The sequence below is a fragment of the Thamnophis elegans genome, chromosome 2 (genome assembly GCF_009769535.1).
Source record: "Thamnophis elegans isolate rThaEle1 chromosome 2, rThaEle1.pri, whole genome shotgun sequence".
Classification (NCBI taxonomy): Eukaryota; Metazoa; Chordata; class Lepidosauria; order Squamata; family Colubridae; genus Thamnophis; species Thamnophis elegans.
Window position 1 is genome coordinate 56,094,186 of NC_045542.1, and position 23,555 is coordinate 56,117,740.

Below are 23,555 nucleotides of genomic sequence, written 5' to 3' on the forward strand. Positions count from 1 at the left end.
ATATGCATCTATTTTTTTAAAAGTACATGTTTTTTTTTTGAATAAGGCAAGGCATTGCACCATAATGCAATGCGCACGTGACCCTCCCATGTGTCCCATCCCGCGTATGCACGAGAGACCTCCCCGCAATCTCTAAAAGGGAATGGAGATGCCCTGAAGAAAATATATAATATGAAACTCCTGGCCCTGTGTCTTGTAAATTTGGAAAGTTTAAAACTCTTGAAAAATTTATGTGAATCATGAACACTGGTTTGTCTGCTAACCCTTTTGACATCTGTTGCAGCAATGAGGTTAGGCCAATAATCAAACAATTTGGTCCAACAAGACACAACGTTCATCAAAGCCCCATCTTCCACCACTAAAGCTCTATATGGGTCTATACCTGGATATGGCACATCACGCCAACCATATGGAACACTGCGATCCTTCAGTCTCCCCCAAGTCTCAGGAGTGAAGTGCTGCTCCCACATAAACACAGGGATATCAAAATCAAACTGCTTCTCAAATGTGGGATTGTGCTTCACTCTGGATTTTAATGATGAGAGGCATGATCTAGACTGAGAGAGATTAGAAGTGAGTAAATTTGAAAGGCAGGAAACATTGCAATCTATCTATAGTTTTTTGGAAAGACCACTTTCACTGGCCATTCAGAGCAATGTGCATACAACAGGTCCAAATATATTATAGCATACCTATATTATAATTCAAGTAGTCCTCGATTTACAACAGTTCGTTTAGTGACTGTTTAAAGTTACAATGGAATTGAAAAAGTGAGTTGTGACTGTTTTTCACACTTATGACCAGTATCCCCATAGCCATGTGATCAAAATTCAGAAACTTGGCAACTGACTCATATTTATGACAATTGCAATATGATTATGGGTTCCCTTTTGAGACCTTCTGACAAGCAAAGTCAATGGGGAAACCAGATCCGCATAGCAACCGTGTGACTAATTTAACAATGGCAGTAATTCACTTGACAAATGTAGCAAGAAAAGTCGTAAAATGGGGCAAAACCCACTTAATAAATGTCTCAGCAACATAAATTTGGGGCTCAATTCTGGTTGTAACTCGAGGATTACTTGTACCCCAAATGCAATTTCTGTTGTAAATAATAGAAAATCCAACTCTTGATTCAGAATAAAGTGATCAAATTTTTAAAAGATAGATTCCATTTTGACACATTCAGAGTATTTGAGATTGTCCAGGAGTTTGGTTTTTAATCTCTGGAAATCTCCTACTGCACTTAAAGTAGGCAGAAATATACAGAACGTATACTGCATACTTAAAAGTATATAGAAGAATGCGAGAATATTCCGAATGTGTTTAAATCATGTGAAAATGTACAGGAACAATAGCACTGATTTATTAACTGTTTATCGATTCTAGACTCATTGTGCTGTAGTTGTGCTGAACCATACTTTATGAATAAATCACATTGGAAAGATCATGCAATACACAGAGTCATCACCCAACGAATTATTTCACTTTGGTATGAAGTTAAGAAGGTAGGTATCTACTGCTACTTGCAAAGTTTTCTTATATGTGAGAAGTAATCGTTGGCCTTCATTTTTTGTTAAAATCTACAAGGACAATAGTTGTCAAGTCTAGGCCAGGCCGTACCCATACTTAAAGTTAATTAATCTGCTTAATTAACACAGAGATAAGACTGATATTATTCAACTGCAAGCAATAATCTTAATCCCAGTTCCTACAATAAAAAAGAAACTTTTTTTTTCAAGCTTGACACCTCAATTCCCAAGAACTGGGAAATAACCAATGTGACTTTGATTTCTGAAAAGGGATAGCTGTTAAAAGAACCATATAGGGCAATAAGCATCTCATCCATGTAAAACGGAGGAGGAGTATCATTAAAGCACGTAAGAAAAAGCTAGCTGAAGATGAACTCTTGCTTTAAAATAATGTCACGTATGATATGAAAAATAAAGAACTCCTTGACTCTTATGCAGGGATCCTGAACAAACTTAGCAGTACGAAGGTACATTCTATCCCAGTGTCTAAGGAGTTTCTCAGTCATCCAGATCATAGTTGTTCCAAAGGTGCTTTTTCAAGAGGCAACTGGACTTTCTGTTTTTTTTTTCTTTGAAGACATTTCGCTTCTCATCCAAGAAGCTTCTTTAGCTCTGACTGGATGGTGCGGAATGGAAGGATTTATAATCCTTTCCATTCATTTGCATTCTTTTAGAAAGTCCTTGAGGCCCCTTGGAGGTTTATCTGTGTCAGGGTCACCTTGAGTGGTGCAAATGGGTGTGGAGCCTTCTTGGAACTGTTGAAAGGACTGTGTGGTAGACTGGAGATAGGTATGCCGGGAAATAACCAATGTGACTTTGATTTCTGAAAAGGGATAGCTGTTAAAAGAACCATATAGGGCAATAAGCATCTCATCCATGTAAAATGGAGGAGGAGTATCATTAAATGCCTCTCCCTCTGTTGAGCAGGGGCTGATCAGTTTTGACATAGATGGCCACTTTGACCCCTCTTTCAAGCCAGCCATCCTCTCTGTCCAAAATATGGATTTTGCTTTCTTAAAAAGGGTGGCCTTTATCTTTTAAACGCAGATGGGCTGCTGAACCTTGTCCTGATGCATTTTTAAAAGTACAATTACATCTGTATGCAGCCCTATATGCAAGGGTCTGAGAGGACCCAAGTCCTTCATTTCTTCAGTAAGTGCTAGAGGTACATACTAAAGGAGGTATAGCAGAGAATAATAAAAAAAATGGTTACTAATGCATCAAAGTGGTCATTTGAGCATTATCACTGAAACAACAAACTGACAAATAAGATATTTTAATATGCATGATATGCTGATATGCTTGTTACCTTCTCCTTGGGGCTAGACACATCTTTCGTTGAATTTCTCCTGAAAATAAAATAACAAGGAAAAGGAGTAAAACTTGCATTTCATTGTTCAAAAACTATGGATTCTGCATTCACAGAAACAATAACATTTTCTGAGGAAGTTATGCTTCCTACAATTCAAATCAAAAGACCTGCATGTAAATAGCAATATTAGATTTCACTCTCATCCCTGTTATAAGCATTGGCTAAAAGACAGGCAATATGAAAATCCACCACACTGGTACATTTTGTTATCTCCCCCCACCCCCACAATGGTTAATTTTTAAGTAGACAATCATATACATTCAGCATTTGCTTGCATTGTACTTGCGAAGATGAAACCTGTGGTAATCTCAAACCAAGGTGAACAACCAGAATATTTAACCATTTAAGAATGAAGTTCAGCTGTCCCTCTAGTTCCTTCCTCTACTTTTTGGGTGACAAGAGCTGTCTGCCAGATTCATCAGGAACCTGTTTGATCTCCCACTTGGTGCAGAGTTTGTCTCCCTTTTAGAGCCAAGGTGGCGCAGTGGTTAAATGCAGCACTGCAGGCTACTGCTAGATCAGCAGGTCAGCGGTTCAAATCTCACCGGCTCAGGGTTGACTCAGCCTTCCATCCTTCCGAGGTGGGTAAAATGAGGACCCAGATTGTTGGGGGCAATATGCTGACTCTCTGTAAACCGCTTAGAGAGGCCTGAAAGGCCTATGAAGCGGTATATAAGTCTACTGCTATTGCTATTATTGCTATTTTGATGTCAGGGTAGTTAAAAGTCTCCCATTATTATTGTGGTATATTTCCTGAACATCTAACTAATTTATTAGCAGAAAGTTCATCTATTTTCTGTGTTTGGCTGGGTGGTTTTTGGTAAACACTTACGGCAATGTCATTCCTTTTATATTAACTCACATGCATTCATGAAGGTTTTCATCCTTTTAGAGGTATATTTATTTCTTACATATAATGCAACTCCACCTCCTCTTTTTTTAGGTCTGTTTCTTTTGAACAATTTAAATCCTTCTAGCAGTACATTCCGGAAATGGGTTTCACCCCTCCAAGTTTGGGTAATGGCAACAATGTCATATCTGCCCTCATGTCCTAGGACTTCAAATTCACCCTGTTTGTTCCTCATACTTAGAGCGTTAGTGGATAGGCATCCGAGTCCTTTTTAATTGACCCGTTTGCTTCAGAGGTGGTGTTCAGCAGGTTCTAACCAGTTCTGGAGAACCGGTAGTGGAAATTTTGAGTAATTCGGAGAACCAGTAAATACCACCTCTGACTTGCCCTGCCCCTATGTATTCTCTGCCTGCCAAGTCCCAGCTGGTCGGGAGGAACTGGGGATTGTGCAATAACCCCTCCCCTGGAGTGGGGGTGTGTGGAGATTTTACAGTACCCTTCCCTTGCCACACCCACCAAGCCATGCCACACCCACCAAGCCAAGCCCACAGAAGTAGTAATTTAAAAAAATGAATCCCACCACTGGTTTGCTTCCTACATCTCCTGCTTCGTAGCGGAGTTCCCTTTCTTTCTTACCAGTTGGTTGATTGCCAAAAGGTTTATGCTTTGGATTAGGTCCTGAAAATTGCCTTCTCCCTCTCCTCCAGTTTTAGTTTGCTTGTTAGTTTGTTTAGTTTAAACTGGAAACTGATCTGTGGCTTCAGCCTTTAAAATTGTCCAGAGCATTCTGAGAGTAAATATGAAATACAATTGTGTAATTCTGTAGATTTCTATCAGATCAGCTATTGAAAGCATGCCTTGCCTCCATAACGTATTTGTGTATTTACTCCAACAGAAACAATTCTTGATCATCAATTTCTAAGGACAAACATGGGTCACTCTTTTTTTTTTTAAATATAATTTTTATTAAACATTATTACCTTTAAAAAACAAGAAGAAAAATACAACAACATAAATACAACGACATAAGCAAGACAAATCATACATAACAATATAGAGTAAAACATACAGATACAAATGCCGTTTTAAACATACAACCCCCCTCCCCCCCCACGGTGACAGTCATTCACAGCCCAATTTTTTCTTTCTTTCCTCATTATTAGGTCTCTAAGCCACATCTTCTCATTGCAAGATTCAGGGATCTATTACGGTACCTACGTTAACTTTCCCCATTTTAAGTCCCTGCTGTTCTCCTAGTCGCCCACATATACCATAGGTTCCAGCTAAGATAATGTTCTGTTTCTCCTTTGTCTCTCAGCCAGCCCGTCATTCTGTCCATTTCTGCACATTCGTAGATCTTTTTAATTATAGCATCTTCCGACGGTATAGTGGTGGATTTCCAAGATTGTGCATAGGTTATTCTTGCAGCCACAATTATATGCAGGCTCAAGTGCCATATTGAACTGCTTATGTTATCTGGTTTGATGCTTAGTAACAGGTTCTCAGGTCTCCATTCAATGTTTGCCCCGGTAACCTCTTTTAACCATTTTTTAATCCTTTTCCAATATTTCGTGGCCTCAGTACAGGACCACCAAATATGATAGAATGTGCCCTCCTTTCTTCCACATTTCCAACACAATGGAGATAACCCAGGAAACATCTTGGCTAACCTCGTTGGGGGGAAGTGCCACCTATAAACCATCTTGTATATGTTTTCTTTGAATGCAGTGGATGTTGTAAGTTTAATGGTCTTACTCCATAGCTCCCACCATTTGCCCATTTCAATTTCATAACCTAGGTTTCTCTCCCATACTATTAGAAGGCTTTTGTCCATCTCTTCATTAGTATCTTGGCAGGTCAAAAATTGGAAGATCTTCGATAACATTTTCTTGTCTCCACCAAACAAAATCTTATCTAGCCCCTGAGGGTTTGGGTAGATCCCGAAACGTGCCTTATCACTTTTAAACTTGTTTCTAACCTGTAAATATTCCCACCATTCCAAATTCCTTCCCTGTTGCTCTAATTCCATTTTTGTTTTCATGTTGCCCTCTTCTGTCATGATATCTTTATATGTTATGTTTCTTGTCCAATTAAATAAACTCGGATGCGTTAAGGCCTCTAATGGTGCCAACCAACACGGAACCCTAAGATAATATTTTTTCCTCATTTTTTCCCAGACCCCCATCAAAATCTTCCGAATATAATGTCCCATGAAGTACCTATGGGGGGTGTCTCTTTCTTGCCAGAGGGAGGCATGCCATCCCTGGGGGAGGTCATGTCCCTCTATAGCCAATAGGCGCCTTCTATTCAACATCACCCAATCTTTCACCCATGTCATGATTGCTGCGTTATAATATGCTTCCCAGTTGGGTACTCCGAAGCCTCCCAGTTCTCTGCGTTTTTGCAAAGTTTGGGCTTTAATTCGTGCTTTCTTGCCTTGCCATATAAACTGTGTCACTATTGTCTCCAAGGATTTAAAAAAATTTTTGTCCAATTTAGTTGGTGCCGTTTGAAACAAAAACAAAAATTTTGGTAATACATATGTCTTGACTGTCGCAATCCTGCCCATCAGAGATAATTGTTTGCTACTCCAATTAGTCATATCTTTGGATACCTGTTGTAGCAATTTCATATAGTTATCTACCTTGATAGAGGAACATCTCTCCGTCAGCCAAATTCCCAAATATTGTACTTTGTGGGCCATGTTGATCCCTAACAGGCTTTGTACTTCCCTTTTCTGGTTCAGAGTCATATTTTTAATTAACAGTTTTGTCTTCTCTTTGTTTATACGTAGCCCCGCTATCCTGCCGTACTCCTCTATTTTACGTAAAAGTTGTATCCCAGACGCCATAGGGTCCTCCAGGATAAAAACAAGGTCATCGGCGAAAGCCTGGACCTTAAATTCCTGAGCTTTAGCTCGTAACCCTTTAATTTGTGTATCGCTTCTCACTATTCTAAGAAGGGGTTCTAATGTGAGGATAAACAATAGGGGGGATAGCAGGCATCCTTGTCTTGTGCCTTTACCAATCACAATGTCACCCGCCTCTTCTCCGTTTACCAATATTGTCGCGGTTTGTCGTACATAAATTGCCCGAATTGCATTTAAGAAGCTTTCTCCAAACTTCATGTTTTCTAGTTGTGACAACATAAAATTCCAATTTACCCGATCAAAAGCCTTTTGTGCGTCAAGAAACATAAAGGCCACTTGTTTATCTGGCCGAGCTTCATAATATTCTAAGGCATCCAAAATAATTCTGACATTGTCTTTCAAATGCCTTGACGGCAGGAAGCCGTTCTGATCAGGGTGTATAAATTTGTTAAGGAAAAATTTGAGTCTATCTGCCAATATAGCTGCAAAGATTTTATAATCCACATTCAAAAGTGAAATGGGCCTATAGTTTTTAATTTGGGTACGGTCAGCTCCAACTTTAGGCAAAAGGGTTATATAAGCCTCAGCCCATGATTTCGGTGCAATAGAATCCGTCAAGACAGCATTAAATATTGCTATCATCTCTTGTCCTAAAATTTCCAAAAAAGATTTATAGATTTCAACTGGCAAACCATCCATGCCCGGAGTTTTGTTGTTTCCCATTTTTTTAACTGCCTTTTCTAGTTCCTCTAATGTTATCTTTTGGTTCAGTACCCCTTTTGCTTCATTTGAAATCTTGGGTAGATTTGCATTATCTAAAAATTCCTTAATTTGGACCTCAGAAACTTCTTCCCTACTATATAGTTGCTGAAAAAGCCTTGGATAATTTCCTGTTTCTCCCCCTTGGTTTCTACTAATTCCCCTTTACTATTCTGCAGTTGAGCTATACGTCTGCTCTCTCTTTCTTTTCGAAGTCTATAAGAGAGCCAGCGACCCGGTTTGTTGGCATGCTCAAAAAAGTTTTGCTTAATCCCCCTAAGTTTTCGAGTGACATCCTCCTGGTCTAAAAGAGAGATCCCATGCTTAATTCTAGCCATTTCTTCTTTTTTCCTATCGTCTAGTGGGTTCTGTTGCAAGGCTTTTTCTACCACCTCCAGTTTAGTTACCCATTTTGCCCTCTCTTCTAATTTTTTCTTGTGGGTACCTATTGTATGTTTAATAGCTAGGCCTCTCATATAAGCCTTGGCCGTATCCCAAAGTATTTGTGGGGTTACTCCTTTCCTATTTTCTTCAAAAAAAAACCTCATTTCCCTTTTAAACATTTGCTGAAATTCTTGTTCTTTCACTATCTCTGTATTCATCATCCACCTTCTCTTCCTCCCCTGCCTTACTCCCTTCCACACCAATAAGAGTGGATTGTGATCGGCCCAAGTGTTGACCTCAATTGCTGCTTCCTTAATCAAGTCCCCAATTTCTGGTGTCAACCAGGCCATGTCGATCCTAGAACAGGATTGGTGTCTATGTGAAAAAAAAGTAAATTGTTGTTTCTGTGGGTGGAGTTCACGCCATACATCCTTTAATTCATATTCCTCCCTCATGTCTTCAAAGGTTTTGGGGAGAACTCTCCTCCTTTCTCTTAATTTCCCCCCCTTTTGGATGTTTCCTGGGTTGTAGTCCATTGTCCTATCTGCCACTGCGTTATAGTCACCCACCACACAAATATGATCATAGCCTAACTCTGCAATTTTTAAATGTAACCTTCTGAAGAAGGTACTTTGGTTGTCATTCGGTGCGTATATAGCCACCAGCAAGATTTTATATCGACCAAATTTCAATTCGACCATTAAGATTCTACCCTCCCCATCCGTATACACCAATTTAGAATCGATATGGTCTTTAACATACAACACAATGCCCCTTTTCTTTTCATCTGCTAAGCTTGTATACATAATACCCAGCCGGGGGTAATACAACACATTTTGCTGGTGGTTCGCTATATGTACTTCTTGCAAGCATGTCAAATCACAATTCTTTTTCCGTAAAGCATTCAGTATTTATTTCTCTTTCTTAGTGAATTCAAACCATTTATATTTAAGGAAATTAGGCGAAGTTCATCCGCCATGTTTATTTGTTTAAGGCTTTAGCTTTTGTTGTCTGCCTCGTTTGCGGTCTCTCATCTCTGCTTTGTTTCTCATTTCCCCCTTTCTCATCTCCCGGGACACTATTCTTTCGCTCTTCTCCTTGGCTTTTATTGTCCAATTCTCCCTCATTATTCTGAGTTCCCTTCTTCAACTGGCTTTCGATAAAGTCTTGCGCATCTTGCAATGATTCAATCCGAAACCTCTGGCCTTGCCAGAGAAAAGATAACCCTTCTGGGAAAAGCCACCTATACATCACCTGAAGTTTCCTCAGTTGTGTTGTTAGGTCCTGATATTTCTGCCTCCTTTCCCTCACTCTTCTTGGTATCTGTTTTAGTACTATGACCATCTCCCCCGCATACATGGTATTCTGATTACGTGCCTTCTGGTAAATTTCTTCCCTCAGGGATCGCTTAGTAAACCTCACGTGCACTTCACGTGGCAGTTTCTGTCTCCTAGTATAAGAAGTGTAGACTCTATATACGTCATCGATGTCACTCTGTATCAACAATTTCTCTTTCTGGGCGATCCCTGCTATCATCTCCACCATGATTTCTTTCAGTTTCTCCCCTCTTTCCTCTGGGATATTTTGAAATCTGAGAAAGAAGGCTGACTTTTCTAATTCCAACATAGCAATCTCATCCTCCAACCTTCTGTTAGTATGTAGCTGCCTCATTTCCCACCTCGCCATATTCTCTTCTCTTTCCTTCATTTTTACTCCTAACTCTTGAATTTGACCCTCCTGTTTCTCCATTTTTGCCCAAATCTCCTTTTGCTGTAAATTCAACTGTTTCAGTTCACCCCTCATGTCTCCCATTTCATTTTTGATGTCGGCCAGGGATTTTTCGGTGGTCTCTTGATTCCTAGCAATACTATTTTGTATCGATAGCAAAGTTGTCTGTATACTTTGCAATGTGGGTGCCTTCTCTACCCCAGCCATATTGTCTAAAGTTCTGTGTGTTATTGGAGGAGTTGAAGATGGGGACGGCTGAGTAGGTAATGTCGAGGTTTTTTTTCCCACCTTTGCCCAGCTCATATCAATTAAGTTAAGAATATCCCACTGTTTCATAAGCTATCTGCTACCAGTTTGAGCAATGTTCCAACTTATTTTGCTGCTATCTATACAGAAAAAATATATATAAATATAGTCCCATAAAAGGTCTAAAAAAGGTACAGGGAGGGGCTCATATCAGGAAGAAAGGAAAGAGGGGGAGGCAAATACATCAACACAAAAAGAAAAAAAGAAAAAAACAAACCTCAAAGAGAAGAGAATAAAAAAGGAAAAAAGGTTCAACTTGAAGTGTTCACCTTTCAAGTGTCCAACACCAGTTCCAAAAGGAGAAAAGAGAAAACAATGCACACGGTGGATATAATATTGACTGTCTCACGTGGAGCCTCAGCGCAAAAGTTTTCCAAAAGTCTTAATAGCAAGCAGGGCAAGTTCGCTGGTTACTCAGCAAAAAAGTTTTCCACAGGTCTTGATAGCAAGCTAAGCAGATTCGCCGAGTACTGTCAGCTATGCCTCTGGGTAGAAAAAAAAAAACTTCCCTCTTCTGTTTCCACCAACCTAAGCCGCCTTCAACGACTCTTTATAATGTAAATCCGTCTTCAATTGTTAGTTCATTTACTCCTGTTTGTCTTAATTGCCGCTAAAAGTCCCATCAAAGAGGAAAAAAAAGATTGCCAGAGATGCAGTAACCAAATAGTAAATCCAACTTACACTTCAAAAAAGTTAGGGCGTCCAGATTCACTCCAAAAAATCCTACACCAGACAAAAATGCTGTATCATGGCTGGGACAGCTCACGCGTCCCTCTCCAGGAGTCTGGGATCAATGCAGAGCCTCTGTTTAGCCAAGGAGATTGCACTTCCCCCCGCCTGCAGAGAAGCACCTCTATTCTTCGCTGAGTCCCTCCAAGACAGCGAACGGCAGCTCTCTATGCCGCCAGACCCCCTGATTGTCAGCACGGCTTCGGAGCAATCTCCAAGCCTGCCGCCATAGCCAATGACGTCACCGGAACCCAAACATGGGTCACTCTTGGCAACAAGAACAGTAGCAGTTAACCATATAGAAAGATCACAAAAATTTAACATGCAAGGCTGGTTTTAGCTAACGAAGTGAGCTGCAGGCTCTTGCTATCCCAAAATGATAAGTTTGAAACCCTATGGTATTTTATCAGAAGAAAACCACATTTCTATGAGAAGCCTAACCTCTTCATGATGGCTCTTCTAATCAAATCACGATTTCTTACATCTTGCAATATGTCTGCATCTTCTAGGTCCCATATTTCTTGCTGCTGTGTTCTGGAAAATAACAGGCAAGAGGGAAAGTTTAACCAAAGCAACCCACAAGGGCTTGTATGATGTTAGAAATCATTTCGCAGTGAACAACAATGGAGTACAGCTGTACCCCATTGGATTGGTGCATGGATTAAATTAAGAGAGGCAGTAATATTAAAATAAACACTGGATAAGCAATATTGTTTAAATTTCTAGAAAAATAGCCATGCTATTCTGTAGCTGCATACATTTCTGACCTCCCATTTTACAACCCCCTTCTCAAATTATGTTTCTGTATCTCCTTCCTCCAAACTATATGCAAATGTAATTTAGAATAACAATTATAGAATAACAATTAATCTGATAGTGGCTAGCAACCCATGAAAATGTACTAAAACCTACATATGTGTGTGTGTGTGTGTGTGTGTGTGTGTGTGTGTGTGTATTTTCCAGCATAATTCTGGAAAATGCCTCAAGCAATTTCAACCAAACTTGGAACACAGATGACTTACTCTCTGGAAACAAATACTGTGGGAGTAAGATACCCCTAACACCTCTCAGGGGGGGGTGTCTGTGTGTGTCTGTGTGTTACAGCATAACTCCAGAACACCCGGCCACTGAAATGAAAACGACTGAATTATATCTATTGTGTCAAGTCACAGTACTTTTGACAGTGATAATGTGTATTTTGGATTCAGGTTCTGTTAAGATACAGCCTGTTGTGCCTTACAATGGCTTCTACTGTACAGCACAGTGGAGTTGCCATGGTAATGGCTTCACAGTATTCCACAAGGGGACTCCCTCTAATGTAGGATAGGGATAGTAGTATAGTAGTAGTATAGTATAGTATAAGTTTATTTATAGGCCGCCCTTTTCCCTGAGGGGACTCAGGGCGGCTTACAACTTATGTAGGAGGGGATACATACAATGACGTATAGAACAATACATAATTTAAAAAATAGAGCAACATTCATCATTCGGGCTGGGACGGATTATAATCTTTAACCCCAGGCCTGACGGGATAGCCAGATCTTGAGGGCTGTGCGGAAGGTCTGGAGGGTGGTGAGGGTACGAATCTCCACGGGGAGATCGTTCCAAAGGGTCGGAGCTACTACTGAAAAGGCATACCCGGGCTATGCCGGGTTATCAGCTAGTTAGACTCTAAAAAACACTTTGTTAGTATCTACCACACCTGCCTGAGTCAACTTCACCTTGACTATGGCTCCCTAAAGTCAATTGATGCTGTCTATAAAGTGTTTTGCTAAGGAGGGAATGGAATTGACCAGATCAAAACAAAATACAAGCTGCTTCCATGCCACTTCTTGTTCTTCAAATCCTCTGTTCCAGAGCTGTGTTTCCATGCCACTATCACTGACCAAGCTAATTAATTTTGGCTCAACTATGGTACAGCTGAAATCATTTCTCTCTTACTGACACACCTTTTCCATTTGTAATGTTGAGGCTCTGCGAATTTGTGAGCTCTTTGTCGTTCCCATTGGCAACTCTTCCCTCCTCCCATTTCCACACTGTCAACACAGGTGCAGCATCCTGCAGAAGGCTCTGTAAAGGTTTCTTGATGGCTTCACAAGTCTCCCTTCCTATTAACTTTTAAAAAATTTACTTTGGAAAGAACCAGGCAAGTGTAGACCATTCTGCTGGTTCCATATTAAAATGCAGCCAGGATGGATTGGGGTGCTTGACTCTTGGATGATCCTTACAACTGTTCCTCAATATGCCATTAGCCTATGTAAAGTTAGAGTGAATTTTGTATGGGGCCTTTTTATTCCCTCTTTGTCTCTGCCAGGGACCAGTTGACTGCACTGTCCCAAGTTGCTTTTAAAAAAAGGGGAGGGGATCCCATGTCTGGGATATGTGTATGAACAATTCCTTCTGTATGGAGGGGATATCAGTCTCTCCCTCGCCCTAGCAATATTTGGCACCTTGCCTGTTGGAATTATTTAGACCAAGCATGTCCAGCCCATGGCCCGCCACAACGTTGCCATGGACAGCCAGTAATGCGGGCCCACAAGAATGTAACCTTTAACATGAATAGGTGATTTCTATACATCAACTACATATTTATATGTGGCCCAAGACAATTCCTCTTCATTCAGTGTGGCCCAGGCAAGTCAAATGGTTGCACATCCCTGATTTAGACTTATCTCCACTATAAAAAAAATGCAACCCCTATTAGTGTCACTGGGGAAATCATTTGATTGTACAATTACCAGCATTCTCTCTTTCATCATCACAACTTCCAGGAAGCTTTTAAGTGCTACAAAGGAATGGGAACGTGATGGCCTCTCATTTATAGCAAATAAACATAGACATTTACAGACAAATGCACGTAGTACATTTGAACATATCAGAGCAGCTAATTAACTCAATTTTCTTTCTAAATGAAGTGGGGGGGGGGAAGGGATTGTGTTTTTCTTGCTCTGAGAACTGAACAGCTCAGAATGAGACATTCACCGATTAACGTTTTCTGCAATACCCTATTGGTGAGCTGGAAAGTGGCCACTGACAGGCTTCTGGTATTGCTGGCATACACATAGTGCTCAATTAAAAGTATTCATTTAGTGACCATTCGAAGTTACAACAGCAGTGAACAAAGTGACTTATGACTGGTTTTCACATTTACAACTGTTGCAGCATCCCGATGGGCACCTGATCAAAATATGGGTGCTTAGCAATACATTTATGACAGCTGCATTGTCCCGGGGGTCATGTGATCAGCATTTGTAACCTTCCTAGCTGGCTTCTGACAAAGTCAATGTGGGAAGCCAGATTTATTTAACAATTACAGTGGTTTATTTAACAACTGTGGCAAAAAAGGTAATCAAAGTCATTTAACAACTGTCTTGCTTAGGACCAGACGTTTTGGGCTCTATTGTGGCCGTAAGTCAAGGGCTACCTGTAGTCCTTCTCTATGATAGATTAGACAGAACTTCTCCAGAAAAGGAAAGGAAAGGAGAACGCCTGTATAAGTACTCCAGCTACTCCTTCCAAGCAGACTACAGGACAGTAGTTTCCGGTAGGATTGAGCCCCGGGAGATGACGGCATCAACCATCTTATTTATGTATTCTATTTATTGGCTACCTATCTTACCACAGGGTAACTCTTTCTCAACATACTTTCTCGCAGTAATGCCCTTTAAAGAACATTAAGTTTACAAGCCTCCCTTTCTAATCATGATTGGAACTTGCCAAGGACTTCCCAAGTTCACAAAAACGGCATGCACAACTGTTGAGAAACAATCTGAAACACGTCAATTTTAACAATTTACATTCAAAGGTAAATTTTCCTGAGGTTGCAGATATGACAGGAAAGAAGCTTGTTACTGATTTTTTTTTGACAAAAGTATTTATATGCTGCTTCTCATAGCACACATTCCTGAAGCAGTTTATAAAAAAAGTATTGTGGAATTTAAAAAATAATAATGAAATTCACCTCTTAAAAGGCATGCCATACAAAAGTTAACATGGGAGGCTACTTATAAAAGAGGTGTAGAATGTCAGTTACCACAAAAAGTCATTATGCCATTAGGCCATGAAATTTACAAACCACATCTCTCAAGCCATAACTAACCAAGTTTTCTGTCCTGCACAATCACCTACTAATATGGGATAGTACCATAGCATATTTTTCAGGTATAAGACACACTTTTTACCTACTAAAGAGGCTGAAAATTTGGATATGTCTTATACTCCGAATGTAGCTTTTTACGAAGCTATTTTTCAGCTCTAATGAGGCGCTAATGAGCAAAGCGATCTTCTGTGCTTTGTTTGTTTTTCTCATTGCTGCTTCCTCTGATGATCAGCTGTCCTTTAGAAGCTGTTTTTCAGCTCTAATGAGGCGCTAGTGAGTGAAGTGATCTTCCGGCTTCCCCTGCTTTTCTCATTGCTTTTCTCTCCAACAATCAGCTGTGCTTACAAGCTGTTTTTTATCCCAACCAGGTGCGTGCTCAAAACCAGCAAACTTATGTGCTGAAGCTGACCAGACTAAGGATGCTAGCCAGATGAATACCTGGTAGGCAGGATTTTTTCCCCTATTTCCTCCCCAAAAACTAAGGTGCATCTTATACTCCAGTGCATCTTATACTCCAAAAATACGGTAAGTTGCAGAATTAAAGCCTTGCACTCTTCATCATGCTGAAAAGGATAAAAAACAAAGGGGAGACGTCAATCCTGATTCAGTAAGTTTTGCACCCCACCACTGCTCTCCATCACCCAAATAATTGATATTCTCAGCTCAGGCATCACTGATTGCCTGTAGAAGAACACAGACTTAAACACAGAACTGGCAAAGCCGATAACGCTGTCTGGCAGCATTATTGCAACATACAAACACAACAATCTGCGAATCGCAAAGGTGCTTTTTTCAGAGGCAACTGGTCTTTGTTTTTTCTTTAATGACGTTTCACTTCTCATCCAAGAAGCTTTTTCAGCTCTGACTGGATGGTGGGAAGAAGAGCTGAGGAAGTTTCTTGGATGAGAAGCAAAACGTCTTCAAAAGAAAGTCCAGTTGCGTGTTGAAAAAGCACGTTTGGGACAAGCAGGACCTGGATGACTTGAGAATCTCCATAGACAACACTCTGAGAAGCAAGTCAGGTTCTCTGGATCTGAGATTTTGCATTCTGCAGAAACACTAAACCACAATGCATGTGAACAGAATTCTCATGTCCAGCTGCACAGCATTGCTCACTCTTAGTATTAGCATCAAATAGCGTGCTTAGCATTCAACTCCTTTTTAGCTTTGGTGAGACCTGATTGCTAATAACAATGTTAATTATTATTCAATAGCCCATTCCCTGATTACGGACATCAGAGCCAGGGGCGTCAGTAGAGAATATCGACAGTGTCAAAGTGATTGGTAGAATCAAGTGATCAAAGCCCTGCTCCTTTTATATGTGAGTTGCATGCACACCATTCAAAGAGGTAAGGCTTTGATAACCCCAGTTATGCCTACCAGGTTTGTCACCATTGATTACCCTCCCACCCCACCCCACCCCATTCAGGCCAGCAACAAAAGTCTACAATCCTATAGACATTCATATATTGCCACATGAAAGCTGTAAATCATTGTGCTTGACAGATTGGATAGAGTAATAAAAAAACGAATGGCATTTAATTCTCCACCAATATTTTACACTACTACAGAATAATAAAATTAAAGATAGTCCTCAACTTACAACCACAATTCAGTCCAGAATTTATGCTGGGCGAAGTGAGAATTTTTAAAGTTAAGTTTTGCCCATTTTAAGACTTTTCTTGCTACATTTGTTAAGTGAATTGTTTCAGTTGTTAAATTAGTGACCCGGTTGTTAAGTGAATCTGCTTCCCCATTGACTTTGCTTGCCAAAAGGTCGGAAAAGGGGGATCACACGATCCAGGGACACTGCCACCATCATAAATGTGAATCAGTTGTCAGCATCAGAAAAATCACGTAACCTTGAGATGCTGCAATGGTTATAAATCTGCCAAATGGTCATAATTAACTTTTTCACTGTCGTAACTTTGAAAAGATCACTAAGTGAACTTGACGTCCGGGGGAGGGGCTCGCCGTCATCGGCAGCTTAACTGAGCTGCCCCCAGAGTTCTGGTTCGTATATCTACTTAACATCTATAGATATCTCTTTTTTCAGGCAAGAAAAAAGCAGGGAGGGGACCCAGTCGGTTAGATCCTTCTTTGTAGTTTGCAGTTTTTTTTTTTTTGGCTGTAAACGAGAAGGAGGATCACCTTAAGCTGAGTCATTTACTCCGGCCAGATCTTCTCAGCTGTTTTTTTTCAGCTCAAGGCGAGGAACCCCCCCCCCCTCAGGACATTCTTTTGAAACTAAGCCATTGAAAATAAATACAAGCAGAGACCAAACCTGTGAACTTTTCTTTATTTTTTTTCTATCAAATACCAGCTTCAATGTTATAAAAACTCCTTTGTTTAATTGTTTTAAAATGGGACTTTTTAGCTTCCGCATTTGCTATAACGATATATCTCCAACTTCCTGGCACAGAATCAAAGGAATAATTTCTCACAATTTATTAGCCCCCTTGAAGATCTTTTCTTATCAACCTCTAAAAAATTACTGAAATTATATTATCTGAAATCAACGCGAGCAGAGACTTTGTTTGCTTCCTTTCTATAATGGCACCAAAATCAAAGTTGGGGAGACATCCTCTTAGCAATACATCTCAGGCATTTGCTACAAAGTCGCAGCCCTTACCTTCTACGCCCCCTACTGGAGATTTGTTAACGAAAAAATTTCTTTCGAGACTCTGAAAGAATTTAGAGAGGAGATGAAGCAACTTATTACAGACTTATGTGATAAGCTTGATACCAAGATTGCTCAAAACAAAGGAGGATATGGTAGGACTTGTAACTGTATTGACAGATTATGTTGCTGGAATGGAAGATAAGTTGGAGCTCCTGGAGGAAGCCAACACCAACCTGACAACTAAATTGAAGTGCTGCAACAGAAAGTTGAAAACGCAGAAAAAACAACTTGTTATGACAAATTACAAAAAGATGGAGCTTGCATTAAGAGGTAGGGGATTGCGTGAAAACGAACAGGAGAACTTGAAACAGATTTTTTCAGAGGCTTTCAGTCGTTGGTGGGAAGTCCGGGACTCAACTGTGATTGGCAGATCCAAAAAATCTACCGTCATAATTCGTGGTGGCGAAACAGAGACAGCTTCCGAAGATGTAGTTATATATTTTGCTACATAGAATCCAGAAATGCGATATTACAAAAGTTTTATAATACAGGCTGCGAATTGACGGACAGGACTTGATTGTTTCAAGGAAATACCACCCCAAATGTGAGACTATGGTTTTTTAGTTAAGAACTCAGAAATCGTCAAATACAGTATAGATGGGATGCGCCATTTGGTATTATAATTACATTCGGTGAGCAAAAATATCGTCTCAACTCTGTATGGGAAGCCCGAGATTTTTATTATAAGACCCTAAAGGCGGGACATCCTGAACCACCTGGACCCGGAGAAAGACAAAGAGAAGGACAAGAGAAACAACAAAACACACAATCACAAGACAGGAAGTATAAGCTTTCCCCCTCCCGAAGAGCAGAAGACCAGAGAACAAGGACCTAGCCGTGCTCCCAGACGAATGGAAAATAAGGTGGATCGCAGCAACATCTATAGTATCAGCCATTGATTAAGGAGATATCTACGAAACCATTATAAAAGAGAAAGTAAACATCTTGCTATATCAAACAGGCTCAAAAACGACATAACTTCTCTGTAGAAAATTATATTAAATTAACTGATCCAAAATATTTGCTTAACTTTGAACTTGGTCAATATTTTGTGACTTTTGTTTTGCATAAAATGGTATAGTTGTATAACGATGAAGAGACATTAAGGCTGAAAGAACTGATGCTGATCTCTTTGGAAGATATATTGTATGGGATCTAAAAAGACTTGATGGATAATTTTGAATTTTTATATAAATTACTGATGACTTATTTCCAGGGTGAGGAGGGCGGAGATCGTGGTGATTTTCCTGGATCGCGGCCCAGTTCGGATGGAGTTGGGAGGTGTGGTGTAGACGGCAGGGTACTAGAGGTCGAATGAGAGCTTATTTGAGATGGAAACTTATTGATGTTTGTAAAATTGTTATCTGAATATACTGTTTGGAAGGATACATCCAGGGAGTTTGCAGGAGATCTAGGCGGGAGCATATATGAGAGGAGCACGGATGAATATAAAACATGTATGTGTATGTATATGTGTGTGTGTATATATATATATACATTATATATATGTGTGTATGTGTATATATATGTATATGGATACGGACAGAGGCAGGGACGAGAAGAGCTGGAAGAGGAAATCGAGAGAATTCGAGATGTGTTTAAATTGTGTCATAGAGGAAGGAGGCATAAAAGGGACAATTAAGGGTTTAACAGACAGATATTTAGATAAAGAGATAAGGCCTCTAGCTAGAGAAGAATTCTACTTGGTTAACTTACTTGGTTTAACATAGTCCTGAAAACCTGCAAGTAATTAATTAATTGAGATTAGACTGTTTAACTTTTGTAGTGATAAGAGCTGAGCTCAAAGGGAGAGTTTATTGACTTTTTTTCTTTCTTATTCTTCTTTTCTTTTACTCTTTTTTTTCTTTTAACTCTTAACTTACTTGGTTCTAATATACTCCAGACTGTGTTTGATAAAAAGTTTATACCGGGTATGGGATCTGGGAAGTCGGAAGGGGGGAGGGAGGGGGGAATCATAGGGGGGAGGGGGGGGAGGGGGGGAAATATAGTTTATGTCAATTTTTAAAACAATAAGAACGCACTTGTATACTGTTGCTTTTTTTTTTCTTTTATTTTAGTATAAAATAAGAAGCCGAATACATTGATGAATAGTAGAAATACACCGAAGTGAGGAGTAGAGGGAAAGAAGAGGGAGGGGCAGAGAGGGAGTGAGAGGGAAGGGAAGGAGGGTGAGATGGAAGGGAGGGGGAGAAAGGAATGTTAGAGGGGGAGGGGAAGTAGAAGAGGGGAATGTTGAAGGGGAGAAAAGGAAAGTTGGAGGGGGGAGAAAGAAAGGGTGTATGGAGGGTTGAAGCATTATGTTGGTTTTGTATTTTGGAATATAAGAAGAGTTATGTTTATTGCTTAATGTTATATGGCCTCAATCTTGCACAGTATATATGTGATTATATAAAATGAAAATGAATAAAAATATTTTAAACTAAAAGATCACTAAGTGAACTGTTGTAAGTCGAGGACTACCTGTAAACTATGAAAAAGAACTCACCATTTCCCCCTAGTGACTGATTACACCACTTTTATTGTTGAAAAGCTTTTTCTAACAATGAATCAACACCTCCCTTTCTGTTGTAATTTAAGTTGACTAAAGTTGAAAAAATCAGTCACAAAAGGAACAAGAACACTTTGAATTTTTTTGCCCTCTTCATTTCTTTGCTGCATACCTCCAAATTCCTCCTTGCTCTATTTGGGAGACGGAGTAGGGAAGCATTATTGATCCCATTATTCCACTGCTTCGGCTGTATAGTGAAAGAATATATACACCAGCTGAGCAATGAAGCATTATTGTGCAACTCCAGCACAATGTTACTGTGTCCAACTTTTTAGGGAGACAAGATCAGAATCATGGCATTTGCAAATGAGGCTCACTGGGAACCGGACAGGGGTAGATGCCCTGCATTAGCCTAAAATCTATATAGATATAGAAATGGCTGTCTTTGTATGTTCCAGCATAATTCTGGAATGCCTCGAGCAATTTCAACCAAACTTGGTACACAGATGACTTACTCTCTGGAAACAAATACTGTGGGGGTGTTGTAACAGCCCTCCGGGGTGGGGGTGGTGTTCTATTACGATAGTCTGTTGTGCCTTCAAATGGCTTCTACTATACTGCCATAAAATGGCTTCTACTGTACAGTGCAGTAGAGTTGCCCTGGTAGCAGCTTCACAGTACTCCACAAGGGGGAAAATCCAACATTAGAAATCACGTTTGGTCTGGACATTTTCCCCCTATAAATAAATACCAGGACAAGGGCAGATAGTCAATAAATACTGTTATGACCCCATTCACCAGCAGTCTTCTGTCTTGATCTTCAACATAAAGAACAGTGAAATTGAATATATTTTCCACATATTATAGTTCTCACTGGATGCTATTGGTTTAAGGAGGAAAAATACCATTTTATCAATGGCACAGCTAAGTCAGGGTTTCTTAAACATGGCATGCTGGCTAGGGAATTCTGGGAGTTGAAGTCCACACGTTGCAAAATTGCCAAGTTTGAAATATACTGAGCAAAGCTGAGTTAAGCTACATTACACTAAGGTTGTGCTGTTTATACCTGGAGCAATATTATGGTGTCAACGTTTTTAAAATGTTGCTAGGGAATATTTGTGCATAAGTAGGAGCCAGCAGTAAATGGCTCTAAGGGAAATATTTCTACATCCTAACACAACTGAGCTAGTTTATAAACCTGAATGTCGTGGTTAACTGCTTTGGTGTTTGACCTCAGTGATCTCGCAGCTTGCCTTTCACACAAAAAACTTCCACCAAGGATACTATGCTTTATAAGACAAGTCATGCTTAGCTGGGTAACTGCATGGATTCTTCATATAAAGCTTCAGATACGGTTAAGCTAGCGTTTTAAGCCTTCAGTGCAGAAGCCCATGTAAATATATTTATTTTTTGTACAATAATGTACACATTTCCATCTGGCCATCACAAAGGTTTTCTGGACAACTTGGTCTAGCTCTACCTACACAAACATTGACAAAAGGTCAAGTACCTAAGCTGTAACAGTTAGAATGGACTCAAGAAACCCATCTCCACAGGCCTGGAGACTATAAATATATAAAAATTGAGAATTATTTCAAGTTAAGATACATTAAAATTTGATAAGAGTTTCCTAGATCTAAGCAAGGTAAACCCGAGTGGATGAAAAATGAAAGAATCAGGACTATAAGGCTGTGAAGTTAAAAATATCACACCAGAACAGAGTGCCAAATCACATTCATGTGTTGCTCACTAGAAGTTAATCTCAGCTAGAGGGAATATTTAAATGTTTTCACTCTGGAACACAAATTCACTCTATTATCACTTAGATGGTAATTACAACCTCAGAACAGCAGCAAAATTTATCCCAGATATAAAACACAAAGCAGACACGCAACCTATTAACAGATAATGGGTGAACCTGCAATAATTTTTAGTTGGCTTGTTTACTAGTGAATCCAGCTACCTTGTATATAACAGGCTGCTTAACTGAGAGAAAATAAACAATGCAAATAACTCATATGAATATCCAGAAAGAGACCATTAAAAAGGCAACATCAAGCCATTGTTTCTATCTGCACTTTTTTTAAAAAAATCACAGCTTAAGACAATAGAGTCAACCATTTCCAGGATTCCAGAATCACAAGGGGAAATGGTTCATGAATAAGGGAATAATTAAATCTATTATTGAATATTGTTGTTGAGCAATTTGCAATGAAATAAAGAAATAAAGTAAATGGCAGTATATGAAAACATGCTCCTGCAATGGTTTTCTAGTATCTGTATATGTGTTTTCAAGTCAGTGTTATCTTCCCTGTAATTTTCTTGGCAAGATTTAGGAAATGGTTTGCCCTTGCCTGCTACCTAGGACTCAGAGACAGACCCTAACTATTAGACTACACTGGGCCCCTTTCTAGTATCTAGGCTCAATCAAAACAGACAAGAGGCTGGTTCTCGGCTGGGATTGGACTTCCAAATTCTGGATTTGGAGGAGGGGGGAGCTCTGCATAAATCATGATTTCTCAATCCAAAACTCAAGCATGTAGGCCAGTCATGACTCATAGGTAGTAGGAGCTCTGGAGAACAAGCATACATACAAAGTTTCATTCGAATTGACTACCACCAGTAAATGTTAAAAAAGACAGACCAACTTATATATCTGAACAGGCAAAGGAGGATATGAGCAATTGGAAAGGAGGACAAACAGGGAGAAGGTGGACACACAGTTTAAATTTCTTAATACCCACAAAATACCCTTTTTTAAACTGCAATATTTTTCCAACAAATCATAATTTTCAAGAACATAGGCTAATGATAATATAGCGCCAATAATACAATTCTCAAATTTGTCCATATAAACATAGGATGAGTAGTGTGGTATAAAAATTAGAATGATCATAGATTTGAAGGGAATGGGTTGAAGTCGACTGTTGGGAGTCAGGAAATGAATAACATAAATCTAGGCTGTCAAACCTGTCGACAGATGAGGAAAAGGAGCAATTAGAAAGCCATAATACCCCCTCCCCCCAAAGTTTGAACAACTACTGCTATGGAAACAGTTCAATTATTATTATTTTTTTTAAACCCAAGATATTCAAAAGCAGACAGCATTTGACATAAATTTAACCAGCCAGACAAACTTAGGACAGGCAAATTCAGCACTTCAGCTTCCAATTAAAGATTGTATCAGATACTGGTAGAAGTCTGGGGTTTGAAGCAGTGGTGAAATTCATTTTTTTTACTACCGGTTCTGTGGGCGTGGCTTGGTGGGTGTGGCAGGGGAAGGATACTGCAAAATCTCCATTCCCTTGCCACTCCTGGGGGAAGGATATTACAAAATCTCCATTCCCACCCCACTCTGGGGCAAGCCAGTTCTCTGAACTACTCAAAATTTCTGCTACTGGTTCTCCAGAACCTGTGGAATTTCACCCCTGGTTTGAAGGATAGCCTTCAAATTAAATTGACCTCTCTTAATGTTGGCAAAAGTGAAACACTGCTCTATCTGGACTCCCCAAAGAAACCAAGCTAGTGATTTAGTCACAAACAACTTTATAGCTGCTGGTAGAAAATCATCTCCTTTCAAGTGGAAAAAGTGCAGAACAGCTGCTGACATCTCTTTGGCCAACAAGGTCACTTAATTGACTTGAGCTTCCCTCCTTCCTGCAGTATGAAATATTGCACCTGGGGGGGTTTAAACATCTAACCAGATCAATAACCTTACCATTGATACTGGGTTTA

General features: G+C 39.8%; 1 protein-coding gene across 3 annotated transcripts in view; it reads right to left on the minus strand.

Annotated features, from left to right (window-relative positions):
* Positions 1-23,555, minus strand: part of ST6GALNAC2 (ST6 N-acetylgalactosaminide alpha-2,6-sialyltransferase 2) — a 57,704-nt gene that overhangs the window by 14,182 nt on the left and 19,967 nt on the right. For 2 of the 3 annotated variants that reach the window (XM_032208522.1, XM_032208520.1), the window contains exons 2-4: positions 10,971-11,063; positions 2,842-2,881; positions 383-557 (exon numbers count right to left, since the gene is read on the minus strand). In XM_032208522.1, coding sequence (XP_032064413.1) covers positions 383-557; positions 2,842-2,881; positions 10,971-11,063 — 308 coding nt within the window. The remainder of the gene's footprint in view (positions 1-382; positions 558-2,841; positions 2,882-10,970; positions 11,064-23,555) is intronic. The other variant, XM_032208521.1, reaches the window with a different exon arrangement.